This window comes from Microtus oregoni, unplaced genomic scaffold (assembly GCF_018167655.1).
Source record: "Microtus oregoni isolate MIOR12 unplaced genomic scaffold, Mior012 000008F_ref0000371, whole genome shotgun sequence".
Lineage (NCBI taxonomy): Eukaryota > Metazoa > Chordata > Mammalia > Rodentia > Cricetidae > Microtus > Microtus oregoni.
Genome location: NW_024543067.1, coordinates 6864257 through 6882143, shown reverse-complemented (window position 1 = coordinate 6882143; position 17887 = coordinate 6864257). Strand labels below are relative to the sequence as shown.

Below are 17887 nucleotides of genomic sequence, written 5' to 3'. Positions count from 1 at the left end.
AGTAAGACAAGGAAGCGAGCATTAAAGAATATCGTTGCCCTGCAAGTACCAGACCTAAGAAACCTAATCAAGGAGTACAAATTAAAAGCAGAGGAACAGTTACATCTGAACTTCAATGCAGAATACCTTTGAATCGGACTTCTAACGAGCTGATGTTGACATCACCTTGTTTCTCTCTAGTGAGGAAGGGTTGCAGAGACACCTCCCAGCCTACAGGGGGCGCTGTTACTGCCAAACATTTCCTTGCGTGTTTAAAGGTTCAAATAACTGGTGTCACTTTGTCTTTTCTGGAAAGAATAACCCCGGCTTTCCCAGTCTTTCTGCACCCAATTTCATGGTCATCCTTACCCCACTTCTGTGACAAGAGAGCCTTCAGAACAGGTTTGAAGTGGAAGGCTGAACGCAGAACTTGTCTCCTGGAACTCCTGATCAACGTTTTGCACTGCTATGTGGGTAGAGTACTTAGTATGTCCCTAACAGCGATAATGTCAGCCTCACAGGGTTGATGGATTAAAGAAAATCCTACCCTCCCAAGGGGGATGCCCCATCAACCTTGAGGGTGCTGAACTGGATTCCTTGCCAGAGTTCTGCTATTTTCCCTCGTTGGAACGTACCAGAGCTGCGGTTACATATTATAATGTACTGTCCTGGCTGTAGTCCAAACCTACAAGTTTCACATTATAATTTGTTGTTGTTGTTTGTTTTGAGACAAGGTTTCTCTGTGTAGATCTCGTTGTCCTGGAACTTACTCTTAGACCAGACCCTCCTCCAACTCACAGAGATCTGTCAGCCTCTGCCTCCCAAATGCTGGGATTAAAGCTGCGTGCCACCACTGCCCAACTGACATTATAATATTTTTTACCATCAAGGAAATAACATAAAGAAAGCCCTGCTGTGGGTTTCAGAAATGGCTCAGCAGTTAAGAGCACTGGCTGCTCTTCCATATGACCTGGGTTCAGTTCCCAGCACCCACACGACAGCTCACACCTCTCTGTAACTGCAGTTCCAGGGGATCTGACACCCTCACACAGACATACATGCAGGCAAAACACCAATGTACACAAAATAAGATTAAATAAATAAATAGATAAATAAAAAGAAAGCCCCACCACCTACAACATAGGATGGCTCAGACAACACACGGGTCTCCAAACACTTGGGCTGAATGCTTAGATACACAGGAGCCAAGTAGTTACAGCGTCTCTAGCACTTTTGAGAAGGAGATGTCTTTGCATTTCCTCCGCTTTGTATTGGTTGAAATTCTTACCAGCTCCAATCCAGTAATTGGATAGCCTACAAGGTGCCTTTTATAGTTCCCTCTTCCATTACTTTCCAAGCATAAAGACATTCACCCAAATCCACCTTGAAATCCAAAAGGATAGGCATCCTCAATTAATTTAATCTACTTAATGTCCTCCTTAATGTCAGTTTTCTGTGACACTTCCGTAAGGGCGTCACATGCTTTTTTTTTTTTTATTCTTTCATGCCACAATTTAATTTTTCTGTATTGAGTACCCAGTATGTGACAGGTCCTGTCCTAGGCCAAAAGAGGAGAAATTACAAATCAATAAGCCGGATTGGGCCTAAAGCCTGCTTTGTGAATTAGTTCATTAAAATCCAGCCACATTCTCTCGTTCGTATGTCAGGTAGAGCTGAGGGAAGCAATTCTGACAAGGACCACTCGGCTCACAAAGCCAAAACATATTTCCTATCTGCTAATGGATAGAAAAATTTGTCAGTCCTGTTCTAGGTAAAGTAGATGGATAGGGAGAACAGGAGAGATAAGTAGTGTGTGTCTTTGGGAGTGTCTGGGTAGGGAGCACACTGAACAAAGACTATTCACTTAACCTCAAGGGAAGCCCGAGTTTACCCAAGAGATAACCGTCTGAGCCACTGCTGAGACTTGCAAGAAAAATGAAAAAGCAACCCCCGCAAGACAGGTGTGGAAAGAGATGTGTAAAAAGAAGCCAGAGAGAGATTGGCTCGGTTAGTGTGGAAACCAGCTGGAATCGGCAGGCTACAAGGGGCCTCCAAATACACGGATCAGAATCACTGCAAACATCCTTTAGATTGAGGATTAACAGTTGCCTCTAGGAATCAATGCTCTGTAGAAAGATCGGGCTTTCCTATCATTCCTAGGCACACCCAGGTGACTCTGGAACAATCCACAGTATGTAGGCTATTGGATTCATCTTAGGTTGTAGGGAGTGACTGGAGGACGCCTCCAACGGGGTCAAGCCCGAAGTCCATTTAGAGCAAGTGAGAAGCGGAAAGAATTAGGGAGCAGACACGGAGAGGTGGGTGCAGTGAAAAGGCAGTTTATTGTCTATTAACACTGTACAGAGGAACAGAAAGAAGCTACACGTACAGCATTGATGTCGCTGGCAGTGATTATTATTATTATTTTTTTTCTGAAGTTGGTTTTTGTTGTTTTGTTTTCATCCGGAGGATACAGAACAGTCAAAGTACACTTCGGGTTACAGAGCACAGCAGCTAAGCCCAGCAAGTCTATTTCAGAGTAAGCACAACAGACTCCCAGCCCCCCACCCACCGACCAACCACGAATGGATGTATATACAGACGCATCACACGCCCCACCCTACCCCCGACTGAGCAGGTAAAGCTGAAAATCCCGTCAACAACCTACATTCAACTGAAAAGCTGCATCAGACACAACATTTTCTGGAACCCTTGTTAAGATTTTTTGTCTCTCCTAAGCCAGGAGTTTGAAAGGAAGAAAGAATGTTCCAGAATCCTGCAAAGGACAGAACTCTTCTTCCCACTTGTCAGAATAGGATATCGTGGAAATCAGTGGAGCTACGCGCAGAACGGTACAGATCAGACAGGGCCTGGTGACCTCTCACCTCTTTGTCACTGCAAACCCTAGCGATGTTGCCCTGCCCACCCAGTCTGGAAGCCAGGAGGTTTCCTTGGTAACAAGAGTGTCTGGCTTTCCCTCAGCACCAGGCAGCACCTTCAGGCAATTGCATAGTTCTTTTTGCAACTGTCTCCATGGCAGTGAGGTTCACACATAGGCTTGAGCTGGGCTTGTTTTTTGGGGGGAGGGGCAGGATGTGGATTCTGGTGATGAAGATTTTAAAATTATTTGCCCTGGAACTATAGGGGTTATTTTTATTGAAATAGAAAGAGATGTTTATGACCTTGCCTTGCTGGGAAAAGGATCCTGGACTCTTGGGGCAGGGAAGGATGCTGTCTGGGAAGGGGGTCAAACAGGAAAGGTGGGAAGACTCACTCTGAGGTTTGACCCACTCTGTCATCTGGTTACAGGAACAGGCATGGATGAAGTATCAGCTAAAACACACTGTGATGGGGACTCTTAAATTTAGCATAAAATTGGGCAAAAGAGTCAAGAACTCTACAAACTCACAGTCCCATCTATGGATAAAGAGAAAATTCTTTCTGGTTTCTACAGATCTCTGTAAGTACAATGCAACCTCAGCAATGGATACAGGCCTGTGAGGGGAGTTGGATGTTTCTATTTCTGTAGAGACTATAGATCAGGCACAGCCAATCTGCAGATCATACCCTGCAAGCATCCCAGATAATGAATGCCTGAAATGTTTCATATGACATCATCATGTTACAGTGTTAAAAGGTTGGACATCCCTACCAGTGTAGATGGTTATATCCAGTTCATCATCTCATGCATCTGATACCATCTATGTAAATGCACCGTAGGGAATGGTCCCTTCACCATAAATGCAACAATCACTTCTTGAGTGTGTAAAAGAACTGGATTTGGGTCACTGCTAGGTTTCTCTTGCATAGAGAAACCTCATCTCCTTCCCAAAGGCAGTTATGTATTATAAAAGGTGTGGTCCAAAGGGCCAGAAACTAACACAACCTAATGGACCAAGCCCAGAAAGCTCAGGCTTACAGTGCACATCTGTTGGAAACCTTGGATTTCATGCCGAGGCTGAGTCACAAGATCTGAGTTAGTGCTATCGAATTCACCAGAAAGAAACCATAAGGGAACAGAGAAAGAACTCAGTCAGTCGAGGGGGTTTTCAAACTCAAGCTCCACGATACATATAGATTCCACTATAAAAATATTATTCTCTAAAAAAATACATAAATGTAAATATTCCATTTCTACAGTGACTCCTTACCCCTACCTATATCGTGCTACTCCTTCGAGACTACGGTAAATACATACCCTCAGGGGGGCCCCCACACAAGTCTATCTCGCTTGCCCTTTCAAGCCAGTCCAATTGTGCTTCCAACTGTGCTCCTGGACCCAGAGCCTAAGAAGGCCCCTCACAGCGGGTAGTCTAGGGCCCCCACGACCTGCCCCTGGAATGTCAGAGTGATCCTGCAGGCTCAGATGGGAACCAGAAACACTCAGTTAGGAGAAGGGGAGGGACAAGGCCCAGGCTCTGCCTCTGTTAACCCCTCTGGGGCCACACCTTCAGGTTCTGCCTGAAGCTCCTGTAATGAAATTCACAGCTCTGGGCTGGAGTGGGGAAGAGAATGTTGTGTGCATACAGCTTTGGAGTACAACTGTTGATGTCTGTTTGTTTTTTTAAACGGGACAGAAGAGGAGAACACAAACAGCAGTGCTAAGGCATATATCCAATGGCACATTAGAACGCTTTTTTTGTCATTCATTGTGTGGACATCACAAGGCAGATACAGTCTGTAAACATATATGCTGTACAGTACATTAACCATACATGGAAAGGAAAAGAAAGTCACCCTGTATGTCTTTTCTTTCTGGGATTCTGTTCTTTCAAGTCAAAGGAGTTGCCAGGGGGGTCTAGGGAGAATTTTAGGGTTGGTGAGACAGATGCTTTTCTTTAGACTTAAAAAAAAAAATGCAGTGACTTGCAGAAAACAAAAAACAAAACAAACAAAATGACTAACACCCTAGGTGAGCATTCAGGGGAAGTAGGGGAAGAAGTGACCATTCACGCATCAGCCTGTAGAAACTTAGAAACCATCACAGAAGATACAAAAGTCCTCGACAGCAGGAGATAGTTTGCTCTCCTGCTTAGTAAGAGGAAGCAGTGAAAAAAATCATTGTTATTATTGTTACTATCATCAGTATGATTACTACAAAAGTTAAGGCTGTCCAGATGCTGTCTCGGATGCAGAAAGTCTGTGGTCCCTCAATTATGTTTTCACATAGACAGCGAGGTTTCTGTGTGGCAGTTCTGACCCTCTGGTGCTAGACTGGAAGGGAATCAGAGGTCTCTGAAGTTGTGAAAATGAAGCTGGGGGACTTCCCCGGGGGATCACCAGTGAAATTTTCCTTTAAATATTTCAGGATGTAATCTTTATACCCCTCTGCATCCAAACAAGCACCATGTGGGGTTTTAGTGAAGTGGGATTTGACAAGTTTGCTGAAGCCATGAGAAACCATACTCTTCTAAGGAGGGATTTTAGTTTTTCCTCACAAGATACAAGTAGGCCTTCCTGGTAAGTCCTAAAAAGTGCTGGGCTATGAAGGTGAACTGCCAGCAAAAACCTAAGATCCGATTTTTCTCATTGTTTTGAGCTGTTTTCTATGTACCCATAGTGTCAAAGCCCCTGTGGTGTTTACTAACCCAGTAGAAAAAAGGATGCTTCCACAGTCTGTCCAAATCAATACACCTCAATTAACAGACCATGGTATTTTCAAATAATTGCATATTTATAAAGTTTTGAAACCTATTTTTTTAAAATGCTTGGAATTTATGGATTTAGTTATAAATGTAAGTATTACAAAAATACAATATGAAACTGTTCACCTTGGAATGGCTTAAACTGTAAACTGACATTGCTGGAGATGGGGTGCTTTTACCAGGGAAGGGCACGCCAGTGAGTTAAATCCTCCAGTGGGACAGCCACAAACAGAGGTGACTCACTGCCTAGGTTTTAAGTGAGGATAATGCCAACAAAATGTGTCCTCACTGTGTGTTCTACCTATTTTCCTCTATGTTTTAAACGGACAGGGTCAGTGTTCATTAAGAAGGAAGGGCCAAGGCAAGTACTTTGACATTTCACCTCTATCAGCTGCCTCACTCTGTCCTTTGCTTTTCTGATGACCACTGATTCTGGCATTAAGTAATTCATAGCTTTCAGGAACGTTCTGTGGTTCCTGAAAAGACACTTCTTTAGGAAGTGGAGGAGTTTGCCTCCAGAGTTTTGTCCCAGAGATGATACCGTATCCCTGGGAAGCTCTCTATCTACGCATTTACCTTCTTGTAAAGCCTCAATACAGAAGGGAATTTTTGGCCCTTTCCTGGACACCGCCGATGATAAGTGGAATCACCGGATACCAGCCAACTATCTGCGAAGCAATTTGTTTTTTGTTGTTACATAAGGAAAATGATACACTTGTGTGTAAAAGTTTAAAAAAGAATGCCCTAAGAAAAAGATGTCAAGAACATTCAAGTTATGAAGAGTCTTTAGATATATATGTAGGGCCAGACTTGGCCATCACAAAGGGTCTAATTAAATACCATTAAAATAAAAATAAACAATACCCCTTTCCTCCTTTTTGTTTCTTTTATTTAAAAGGGAACTGATTAAATAATATATATATACACATATACATTATACACACATATATGTGTTTCTGTACATTTTTGTCTTTTTTTATTGTTTTGTTTTTTGTTTTTGAGGCAGGGTCTCACTATGTAACCCTGGTTAGCCTGGACTTAATCTATAGATCAAGCTGACCCCAGACTCACAGGGATGTCCTGCCGCTGCCTCTCTAATGCTGGGATGAAAGGTGTGCTCCACTAGGTTGGGTGGAAATGAGTTATATTTTTATGAACAGCCTAACATTGGCTCAAAACGAGATTGTGGTTTGGCAATATCATCATGGATTCTTTACTCTGGTTATGCGACCACACAACCACATACTTTGCTTCTAGAAGGGGCAATACCACAGGTGGGGGGGGCAGACAGACAGACAGACAGACAGACACTGTCAATAGTCATGGGAGTGGCAGTCACGATTACAATCCTATTCAACAGTTTCATCATCAAGGCCATAACTTGATGCTGTAGATGGGCTGCTCGAGGATTTGCTGAGCCTGAATCCCCCACAGAGACTGGAATTGTATGCAAACATCTGCCATATTCAAACATACTTTCATATACTGTAGCCACAAATAATTTTAATGAGGGCACTATGTCTTATTTCAATTAAATGACATTTTTTTAAACAACAAAATGTTAGAGCAAATCCTAACTCACAGTTTGCCAGTCACTTGCTCATACTAATAATGACCAACAGATGATGGCAGACTATCCTTGGTCCTTGAGATCTTATGAAGAGTGGGAGGTACAGACTGCTGTCTTCATAGATAAATAGTTTTCTTATGAAGTTCCAAAGATCAAGCCCAGGGGGTTCTGAGCTCTGCCATCCACTCCCTCACTGTGCTTCTGAAACCTCACATTGAGCAGTCCAAATCCCCAGGAAAGCAAAAGAGATAGGCAGAGGAAACCTTTAGATTGTAAATTTCCCAAATGAATTCTTAAAATGGATTGTCTGAAGCCACAGGGACTAGTCTCTCCTGTTGTGGAAATGGGTTTGTCCACATGGCGTTTTAGTCCAGGCTTGTGTGCTATTTAACCGTTACCTGTGGAGGAAAAGGGCTGTGACCCCAGAACCAAGCTTCCAGACCACAGAGTCGCTGCATTCTACCGCAGCTGTGCTCGCGAAGCCCAGACCTAGTGACAATTCTTCAGTTTCCTCAGGGAAACCATGGAGGGGACAATCTGAGAAACTTAGTTCATTTCTTTGCTCTTCCTTTTTAATTTTTCTTGTTTACATATTAAAGATTTGACTCATGTGCTCAGTAAAAATGAAATGACTTGAGAAAAAAAGATAAAAATGTCATTTCTCTTTAATCGTAATAAATATAACTTTAAACCAAGAAATGGACAAAATTACAGATTTGTCCTCAGAGAAGCTAAATGAAACAAATGTAGTTGGTTCTGTACTGCGATTCTCCAGGCTTCCTTAGAATTTTTTTCTGAGCTATTTTTCAGATATTTTGAGACTTGATGTGGGAGATCAAGTGTATGGTTCTTGAGGCTATATTCCATGGGAACATGCATGATTCTGGTATTGATTTGAGACGATATTATGAATGTCTGGGTAAATAAAGTTATCTCTAAAATCAATGAACACACCGCTATTTCATTTTATTCCTGGACTATGGTTCTTTTTCTAAATTCCTTCCCTTTGGTTCCATTAAACATGTGGGTGTCCAGGTTGGGGTGATGCTAACAATGTATTTCAAGGGTTGTTCATCATGTTTTAGGTTAAAAAAATTCCTTGATATTTTAGAATTCTCAGATATTGAAGAAACAAAACTTTAAGAAACCTAGAAATTTGCAACTCAGTCAGACCATGTGGAAGAATTTAAGATCTTTCTTCCTCTTTCAACATTTTTGACATTGAAAAACCTCTGTTGTTTTATTTTATTTATTTTATTTTTTTGTTGTTGAGACAGGGTTTCTCTGCATAACCCTAACTGCCCTGGAACTCACTCTGTGGACCAGGCTGGCCTTGAACTCACAGAGATCCTCCTCATGTGCCACCACTGCTTGGACTTTTTTTTTTTTCAAAGAGTGGAGAGAACTACACATTGAAGTTACCCCAAGCATTCTCTTACCGATGGGGACATAACGAAGTAATTTTTAAAAAGCACAGATGCGAGACTAATCAGCTGGGCCGGGGAGACGAACCGCTAATGCGTACAGCACCATCCTGGATACGGTAGGGGTGTAATGGCAGCCCCCATTGGTCAGAAAGACTGTTTTAAGAAATATGGTCACTGCAGAGAGACTTCTCAAAATGATCCCCTCTTTGAAAATAGATGAATTCAATCAGAAAATATCCATGAAAAAAAAAACAATATAAAACTTTACATTTTGGGGAGTATGGAAACAGGGCTTATGGATTGGTGAGCACTACAGATGCTGAAAACCATGGTGGCCTGAGGTCCTTAGAAAAACCTGTACAAAGGGTTTTTGTACACTGGGCAAGCCACAGGAAGAGAAAGAGCTGCTGACTGGCAGGGGAGAAGTCAGTCCCTACACTTTAGCTGGGACAGGCGCTGGGTTCTTTGCTTTTGAGTCAACTTCGCTTCAGTTTTAACATAAGGGAAAACACAACACTGTAGTCTGGAAGCTTCTGTAAGGCAGCAAAGAAAACGTGTCATCCTAGAACAGCCAGATGAAGGTAGGTCCACTTTTGGCTACGCTAGCAACTGGCTAGAGCCCACCACATTTTGCTACACAAGATGAAAAAACAAAGATCCACACGGCAAAAGAGGCAGGTGAGAGGCAGTGTGTTTGTGTGTGTGTGTGTGTGTCTATGTTAGAGGAGCACACGCCAAAATGAAAACCCCCGGTGCCAACGGGTTTGAGTCCACTCAAGTCAATTAAGGCTATTATAAACCAGTCGCCGTGAAGAGTCCACTCCAACCGAGCAGTACCGCACTGATTCACTCTTGAAGACACAAGGAAAGACTTAGAGGAGAAAGTAAGTTCTTGGGGAGGAAAAAAAAAATGAAGCAAACACATGCACGTTGTTTCCCAAGTGAGAAGGAAAGATGTGAGTGAGAGATCAAAGCAAATCCAGCTGTGAGGCAAGGCAGGTGTTTGCTTCCAGTTCACAGTATCGCAGTGGTACAGTGAGCTCTAGTTAAGAGGTGGAGAGTAGAGAGGCTGCCCGGAAGAAAGGGAAGGAGAAAGAAGTGGTCACATGACAACACAGCATTGACAGCGCTTTTTCTTTTGGGTACCTGGGGCTGGTTCTGTGGCCAGGCTCTCTTCCTTGCCTTCTGGGGATGAGGGTTCTGTGGTATCCGACGTGGGCCTCCCGGACACCAGCTCGGCCGCGTTCCCATCGATGGTGGACACGTCCGTCACTGTCTTCTCTCTTAGCGATTTCTCGTCGTCTTCATCGATCAAGACTAATTCGGCCTTGATGGTTTCGTCGTAGCCTAGCACCTTTTTAGTCTCCTCTTCATCTTCGATGTTTTGGTAGCCCATAAAAATCATGGTGACGGGTTGATCCAGGTTTGCCTCTGGCCCTTCCGTGCTGGCGGGCTGAACCTGCTGCCCGGGGTTTCCCGAAGCGGGGTCTTTCCTGGATTTCTGTACCATTTCTAACTTGGCTTCTTTGCAGAGCATGTGTTCCTTGGGATGGCCCAGGCTCCCATCCGCAACAACAGTCCTTTCCGACATGTGTCCCCTGAAGCTTGATTGTCCAGCCTTCTGAATGAGTTCTTCCACGTCCTTTGCGCTTAATTTGTGGACTCCGTTTTCTACCACGGTGCCTCCTGAGTGCACCTCATACACTACTTTGGTACCATCATCATAGACTTTGACTCCTCTCTGATGGACCCCCTCTGGGCCAATGGTGGATGCAGAGAGAATCTTGGTCTCTCCTGTCTGTTTGTCTGTCTCCACATTAATTTCCATGGCGTATATAGCTTGAATGAAAACAAGAGAAAGGAAGTGCATGTTACAACAAAAAAAGAAGCCAGTGAATGGTTAATTGCCAAACAGACAGAAAAAAAAAAGTGATGTGTGCCCTTTCTATTGTAACCACCAAGCATCCTGAGTGTTAGCATGAGGCGTGCAGTGTGGACAGAGGCAGCTGTGTATTCTTCACACAGAAGCTTAATGCCCTGAGAAGACAGAGGCATAGAGTCACCGCATCTCAATGAACTCTTTAGGAGAACAGTTAAACTAAGAAACTTCAGGTCTAACAGGACAGGATAATGGGAAGGCCAGCAACATGCATGTGATTGTGACTGAGCTCTGCCTAGGCTTAGAGACAGCTTCAAAGATGCGCCTACCTTTCAGAAGCTTACAGTCATTTTCCTAACTCTTTCATCAAATATATGCCTATATATTTTTTTTTTTTTTTGGTTTTTCGAGACAGGGTTTCTCTGTGGTTTTGGAGCCTGTCCTGGCACTAGCTCTTGTATACCAGGCTGGTCTCGAACTCACAGAGATCCGCCTGCCTCTGCCTCCCGAGTGCTGGGATTAAATATATGCCTATATTTTTCTCTACGTTTTCTCGAACCTGTTAATGGAGGAGATGCCAAGTGTTTTGCAGGCGGGACATAGCTGTCCCCCTCTACAGTACGATCAGCTATTCTGCAGAAACGGAAAGAATCGGAAAGCATTGGTACGGTGTACTCTAAGAGGAAATCCAGTCGTTATCTGACCTCCAGCTGGAGTGTAAAGTTACCATCAGGCAACACTTGGGTGGATTCTTTGTAGGACAGAAAGCATCCTTCAAATGGCTCAGCGACCACAGCACCATACAGAAGTCACAGAGTTATTATCAAGGGTGATTTTCAAATCACATGTGATGGAGCACATCTGTGCCACTTAGCAAAACTTCTAAAAAGGAGCCAGTGAAAGGACAGGCTGTCATGATGCTTGTAACACAGGAATTGAGGATGATGCTCCAAAAGGCCCTCTGTCCTCTCTCTCTTCACTCTCTCCTCCTCCTTCTCCCTCCATCCCTCCCCCCTCCTCTCTCTGTGTCTCTCTCTCTCTCTCTCTCTCTCTCTCTCTCTCTCTCTCTGTCTCTCTTTTTGACTTTTTGAGACAGGGTTTCTCTGTGAAACAGCCCTGGCTGTCCTGGAACTCACTCTGTAGACCAGGCTGGCCTCGAGCTCACAGAGATCCACCTGCCTCTGCCTCCCGAATGCTGGGATTAAAGGCTCTGTCCACTCCTCTCTGAAAAGTGCTAAGGCTCATGATTCTGTCCCATTCTCTGTTCCACTCAGTATAGTGCCTGATGTTCACCACTGTGAGACTCTCCTCTCCCTTTGCTTAGGCTGAGGAGGAGTGGTACCCAAGGCACCAGATTCTCCAACCATCTCACATCCCAGTGCTGGGTGGTATTCCTAAGTAGTGCGCTTCCTTGTCCTGCAGCCTCTTGGGACACCCAACATTTGTGTTCATCCCCTCAGAGACTCCCTGTGAGACACATGTTGTGAATGGAATGGGGTAGCAGGTCCACAGAGTCACCTGATTGCAGGCACCCTTCACCCAGATGGTACCCAGACACGCTGGGCTCAGCAGCCAAGAAACCATCACACCTTCTCTCAACTCTTCCCTCATCTTGGTGTGAGGTGACACTAGTACCGCACTTAGGCGCTTAGTCTTTAAGTCAGAATCCTTGAACCATGTCTGATCTACACTTTCTTTCTAATCTCTCTAATCCAGTCACTGAGAGGATCTGCTTCAGGGCTTCCCATCCATTTCCTCATCCTTATCTCTTCCCAGCAGGCCCCAGTCCAGACCACTCTGTTCAGCCCAACAGCCACGTTTCAGGTTTCAGTGACTTCTGTTTTCCTACTCAAGTCCCAAGGACTATATAGACAGAAGGGCAAAGGCAGACTGGGGCCAGTTTTTGTATGGCCAGGGGGAAGAATGGTTTTCTATACTTTTTAGAGGGTTGTGTAAAAAGAAAAAAAAAGTCATTTGGGTGGTAGAGACAGGAGGATTAGGAATTCAAGATCACTCTCCACTGTCTTGGGACCAGCATGGGCTACCTGAACTCTGTCTCAAAAAGAAAAAAAAGGAGAGAAGGAAGGAGACAGATGAAGAGGAAAGGTAAGAGGAAGAGAAGAGAGAAGGGGAGGGAAGAGAGGGACAGAAGGGGAAGAGGAAGGGAATGGAGAGAGGAGGAGTGAAAGAGTTTAGGGAGGGGAGGAGGGAGGAGTGGAGATGCAGGGAGGAGAGGGAGGAGAGAGGAAATACCAGAGGGAGGATTGCTAACAGGGACTATGTGGATCACAGTCTGAAATGTTTACCAATAGGCTGTTTATTTCAGAAGTCTGCTGAGCCTGTAGCCACGCTCCACCTGTCTGAATTTTTTTTCTCAGAAACATTATTCTTGCCTGTGTGGGTGAAACACCAACTCCCTGGCTCAGCATCCAGCTCCTGTCAGAATTGTCCCCATCCTTCCTTCCTCCTCATCTCACGGTCTGTCTTGCTTTCCACACACGCTGACCACCATAGCCCTCACATTACGTTCAGAACACTGCCCAGACTATCCTGGGCCTGTGGTCCTTCCGCCTAACCTGTTTTTCCCAGTTCTCCTCCGATAATCTCCTAGAGCCTCACATACCTGCACGTCAGTGCCCGAACCCCTGTCCTTTTCTGATTATCTACCAGCTGGTAAGAAGAGCCTAGTTGTTTTTTTCAGCTGTCAAATCCTCTCTCTCCTTTCCTCTCGCATCAAACCAAATCACTCCATCCTGTATCTAAGTAGTTCCTGATTTTAAGATTCCCACCTGCAAAATCCTTTGCACTTTCTACACGTCCAAATACACAGCCATCAATGTCAAGATCAACTGCCCCTTCTCCCAAATGCTTTCTTCGAACCTCCCATCTCTAAGTCACCCCGTTCTTCTTAAGACTCCTGGACGCTTTCTAAACTCTTCTGAGACACTGGACAATTTCTACCCAGTGGTGTGATTGTATAGTCCAGAGTGGCTCTGAACCCCAAATCTCCCCCACATGCTCAGACTGTAGTGTGCACCACCACTAGTATTTGTAGGGATGATTTATCAGGTTCATGGATTTTTTTTTTAGTTCCTTGCCTATCATCTTTGTGTGATCTTCCACCGCCAGCTACTACCCCAGAACCTTTTCTACAGAAGGAACCTGATATACACATTGAACAAGTAAATGTAACTAAACGGTCTTCACCAGTCACCAATATTTTGTACAATAAAACACCAAAGAAAGGTTCACAATTAATGCTTGCCACAGTTTAAGAAATCAGCAATAATATTGTTCCAGCCACCGGCATGCTACGATACAGTCTGTTCAAGGTGAACACTGAGCTAACCATTCAGAAAGAAAACCCAGTGACCACTTTTCATGACATCCATGTTGAACGTTTGGCTGCTTGGCACATAGAAAATGATTTTTTTCAAGTGACACTATGGGAAGACAACCATTATTTGTGACAGGGGTACACAGGTTCACACACAAAGACTGTTATATAAAAATGATATTTATCTTGATGATTTCCTGATTTTCCATACAGCATGTGATCAGAAAAAGAAAATGGTTATTTACGATTGTATATGAACTCCAAAGCTTTTTTAAAAAATAAATTTACAATTAAATTAAGAATTCATATTTGGATTAAGATATATTTTACCACTATTAACATAATGATTGACGTTGGTAGGTAGAATATTGAATTATCTCCCAAACTTCCAACAACATGTGAGCAATATGATATATTAACCTGTCACCAGTACAGAGCATGAAGCAAAATATTTCTATGTTGTGACAGGATACAGACAATTAACACGGGGATGTTTCGAGCTGTCCATCTCTCTGCCCAGAAAACCCACCTAGTTGGTCCATCATTGCTCCTTCCCCATCACTCTGCACCCAGCCTCCTTTCACCTCTGCCGGCTCCTAGAACTAGAGGGTGGCGGGGGTGGGATGAGGATGGGGTGGGGGTGAGCAGTTCTCCTCTGGAAAGGTGATGTGGGTCCATGGCAGAAGGAAGAAAGAATTCAGTGGGAGAGAAGGTGGGGTACAGAGAGGTGGGGTGCAGAGAGGTGGTGATGAAGCTGGAGTAGTGGGGAGAGAGAAAAGCAGATGATGGAACCAAGAGCTCCTGCTGAGTGGAGGAGGGACTTAGGCAACAGTAGGAGAGCCAGCCTCAAATGCCTTTGTCAAAATCCGTGTGATGCTCAAGCTGGCTTCAAGTTCACTTTCCAGCCTCACCCTCTGGGGTACTGGAATTACAGGCAGGGACCACCACACTGGCCTCTGGATTCCTTTTTATTTCTTGTGTGTCATTTTAAATGTTATTAAATGTGACACGACATGGAGACAGAACCACATGTGAACAGAGTTCCATTAGGGGTGTATGTATATGCATATTTATAAGTACATATTGTACACACTCAGTTCAGTGTTTCTAGAATTGAGCACCGAATACTTTAAGTATCTTATGACTTAGGTTTGTGTTATAAAATACAATATTACACAAATACTTTATTCTTCTAGGTGAAAAGGAAGCTTCAAAAGGAAGTGCAGAGATTTTTTTCTTTCTTTCTTTTTTTAGTGGTTCACTGGGGATGTGGTCGCTATTTCTCTCTGCATTTACTCTTCCTTGGTAAAGGGTACCTAGGAGGACCGACTGAGAATCTCGGAGCTGACCAAAGACAATCAAAGGCAATGCTTAGTCCGCCTGGATGGTAACACGGAAATGCCAGTTAAACATCCAGCAAGCTATGCAGGAGGGAAGAACGCTTACCTTGGTGTTTGTAATGAGGGAGATTCCTATTTTGCTTGTGTTCTTAAACAGTCACACACCAAACTGAATGACAGGAGCAATGAGCCAGCAGGATGCAATCACTTCAGTTTTAGCCCCATTTTCCCTGTTTCTGCCAGTGTTGGGATTGAACCCAAGGCCTACGCATGCTACACATGTGCTCCATCGCTGGGTTACAGGTTCAACCCCAGTTTTTTTTTGTTTTGTTTTGTTTTTTTGAGACAGGGTCTTGCTGTGCAGCCCATTTTGCCTCAAACTTGCCATCCTTCTTCCTCAACCTCTTGAGCCATGGGGTTACTCGTGACTTTGGGGGATTTTGTTTTGTTTTGTTTTGGTTGGTTTGTTTGTGAGAGGAGTAACTGTTCTAGGGCACCCAGGATTAAACTAAGCCTTTTGCACGTGAGGCAAATGTTCTACCATTCAGCTATGCCTGCAGCTGTCATGTTATGACAGTCTAGGCTGTCCTCAAACTCACTACGGGGTCCAGAATGACCTTGAACTCTCGAACCTCCTGCATGTACCTCCCGAATGCTGGGGTGACACAGTCGTACTCACTTGCCCAGGCGAGCCTTGAACTCTCAATTTTTCTGCCTCAACCTCTCCAGTCTTGGGATGGCAGGCTTGTGCCATCATGCCTGAGAGCATTTTGGTTTTCGGTGCATACAATTTTAAAATACGCTGTGCCAAGAAGTTTATAGCCAAAGTCTTTCCCCTCCAGCATGCCTTCACCTCTCGCCACACGAAGGACCTCCAGTTGGCCTGACAGTCCTTAGGCCTCCCCACATGAAGGGCTTCTGCAGTCTGCGCAGAGTTGAGACTCAAAGGAGGGGAAACGAGAAAAGAGCTTTCGTGGCCAGGAACCCCTCCAGGACTGTGCAGGAGCCCCATGGACGTGAGATGGAGCTGGTGAAAGGCTTTCCACGGTTTCCAGAAAAAGGACCTGGTGGGTGAGGGACATGAGATTCAAGACCACTTAACGAAAGCCGCCTTGAAAGGCTGCTTAGAATCGGGAAGCACACTTTTAGTGCGAGAGATACCCAGCTGTTGATTTCCAAACCTTGTACATTGGCATGAGCAGAAATGGGGAACGTGGAACATTTGTGTGTCTTCCACTAGTTCAGCAAGACAGCTGGGCAGTGTGTCAATTTTACTGATAAAGATTAAGGGTCAACATGACTTGATTTTCTAAAGGAACACAAACGAGGGCCTATTTTGGTACTTTGATTTGGAGCTTTAGTTCTTGTCCCCGACACCGAAAAGACAGAAACCTTTGTGATGGCCCAGGGCTTTGGGCAGCCTGGAGAGACGGGTATGAGCAGTGGATAATACTTAGTGCTGGGATTAAGGGAGGGTACCACTACTCTCAGCCTCCATTTCTACCTCTTGACATGAATTCTCTCACACACCCCATCTAAGGCCTGACCAACCCTTCAGTAAGATCATACTTCATGTCCTTTTAAGAAAAGAATAGAAAGTTTCTTGCCACAAATTGCCAGGATCCATCAGTACCAAATCTGTAGCAATAGATAGGAAGACATGAATTTTCAACATCTATTCCCCAGTTGATCTGTAGTAACAGGTAGGAAGATGTGACTTTTCAACATCTAGTCCCCAGCTGACCTTGGACACACACCCTGGCGCACTTAGAAGAGTCCCCAGCAAGACTGCTAGCGAATCTTCGTATAAGAGCTCTAAGCTTCAGGTTCCAGCTTAATCCTCCTCTGGATCTCCAGGGATGGGGACCTGCTTTGGGTGTGGCCAAATGCCACTTGCAGCCCCACCAGGCTTCAGAATTCTTGTAAAAACTAAGTGGAAGAAAGTGTTTGAGAGATGTCTCCTAGACATTGAAATTTAGTCCATGGATATGCCACCTAGGTCAACGATTAGCTTTTAATTTTGCCTTATATTAAAATAAGGAGGGACTTTTGGCTTCAAAAAAATATTCAGGTTGACCTACATAAGGTTTATTCTGGTCTAAAAGCCCATGATGATTTTGTTTTATTAACTATGTTATTATGAGACTCGTTTTAAATGTGAGTTTACCTTGAGTAGATAAACCAAAACCCAGTGTTCATAGTTGAGTCCACCTGTACTGCCACTAACTGTGGCTCAGGGCTACTTGTTCCTTCCTCCACCCTCACCCACCTTGCTGAGCAGAGCAAAAAGGTTGGTGGGGAGATCTGCTGTTTGCATCCCTGTATTCTCGTCTCTGGGGCACATCTCTGAGTGCGGCTCTTCACATTCTACATTCACAAATACGGAGTCTGTACAGCGGCCCACTGTCAGAAACACTAGCAAGAAGCACACATTCTTTAATTGTCTGATCACCCCTAAATATCCTCCAATAACTAAAAACTCCAGAAAAGTGAAGACTTAGGGGTACATATTCATATTTATAGGAAGAGCTTGATCCTCAAAGGATTCTTGCGAGAGGTTCATAAGCTTTGAAAATCCTTCCCACCCAGCCTCAAGCACAGCCCCTTCAGGATCTACAACATCAGTGAGGAAAATCAAAAACCCCAGAGACACAGTACACACAATACAGATTCACCTTAAGAGCAGAGCGAGGTACAGTGACCACAGATA

The 17887-nt window shown here is 44.3% G+C and overlaps 1 protein-coding gene across 4 annotated transcripts in view; it reads right to left on the bottom strand.

Moving 5' to 3' along the window:
• The window catches only part of Palm2akap2 (PALM2 and AKAP2 fusion), a 414772-nt gene that overhangs the window by 155824 nt on the left and 241061 nt on the right, over positions 1-17887 (bottom strand). The window contains exon 7 of one of the 4 annotated variants that reach the window (XM_041657136.1): positions 2309-10460. The exons of the other annotated variants lie outside the window; for them this stretch is intronic. Coding sequence (XP_041513070.1) covers positions 9724-10460 — 737 coding nt within the window. The 3' untranslated portion in view covers positions 2309-9723. Of the gene's footprint in view, positions 1-2308; positions 10461-17887 lie in introns of those variants that run through there. 4 annotated transcript variants of the gene reach the window in all.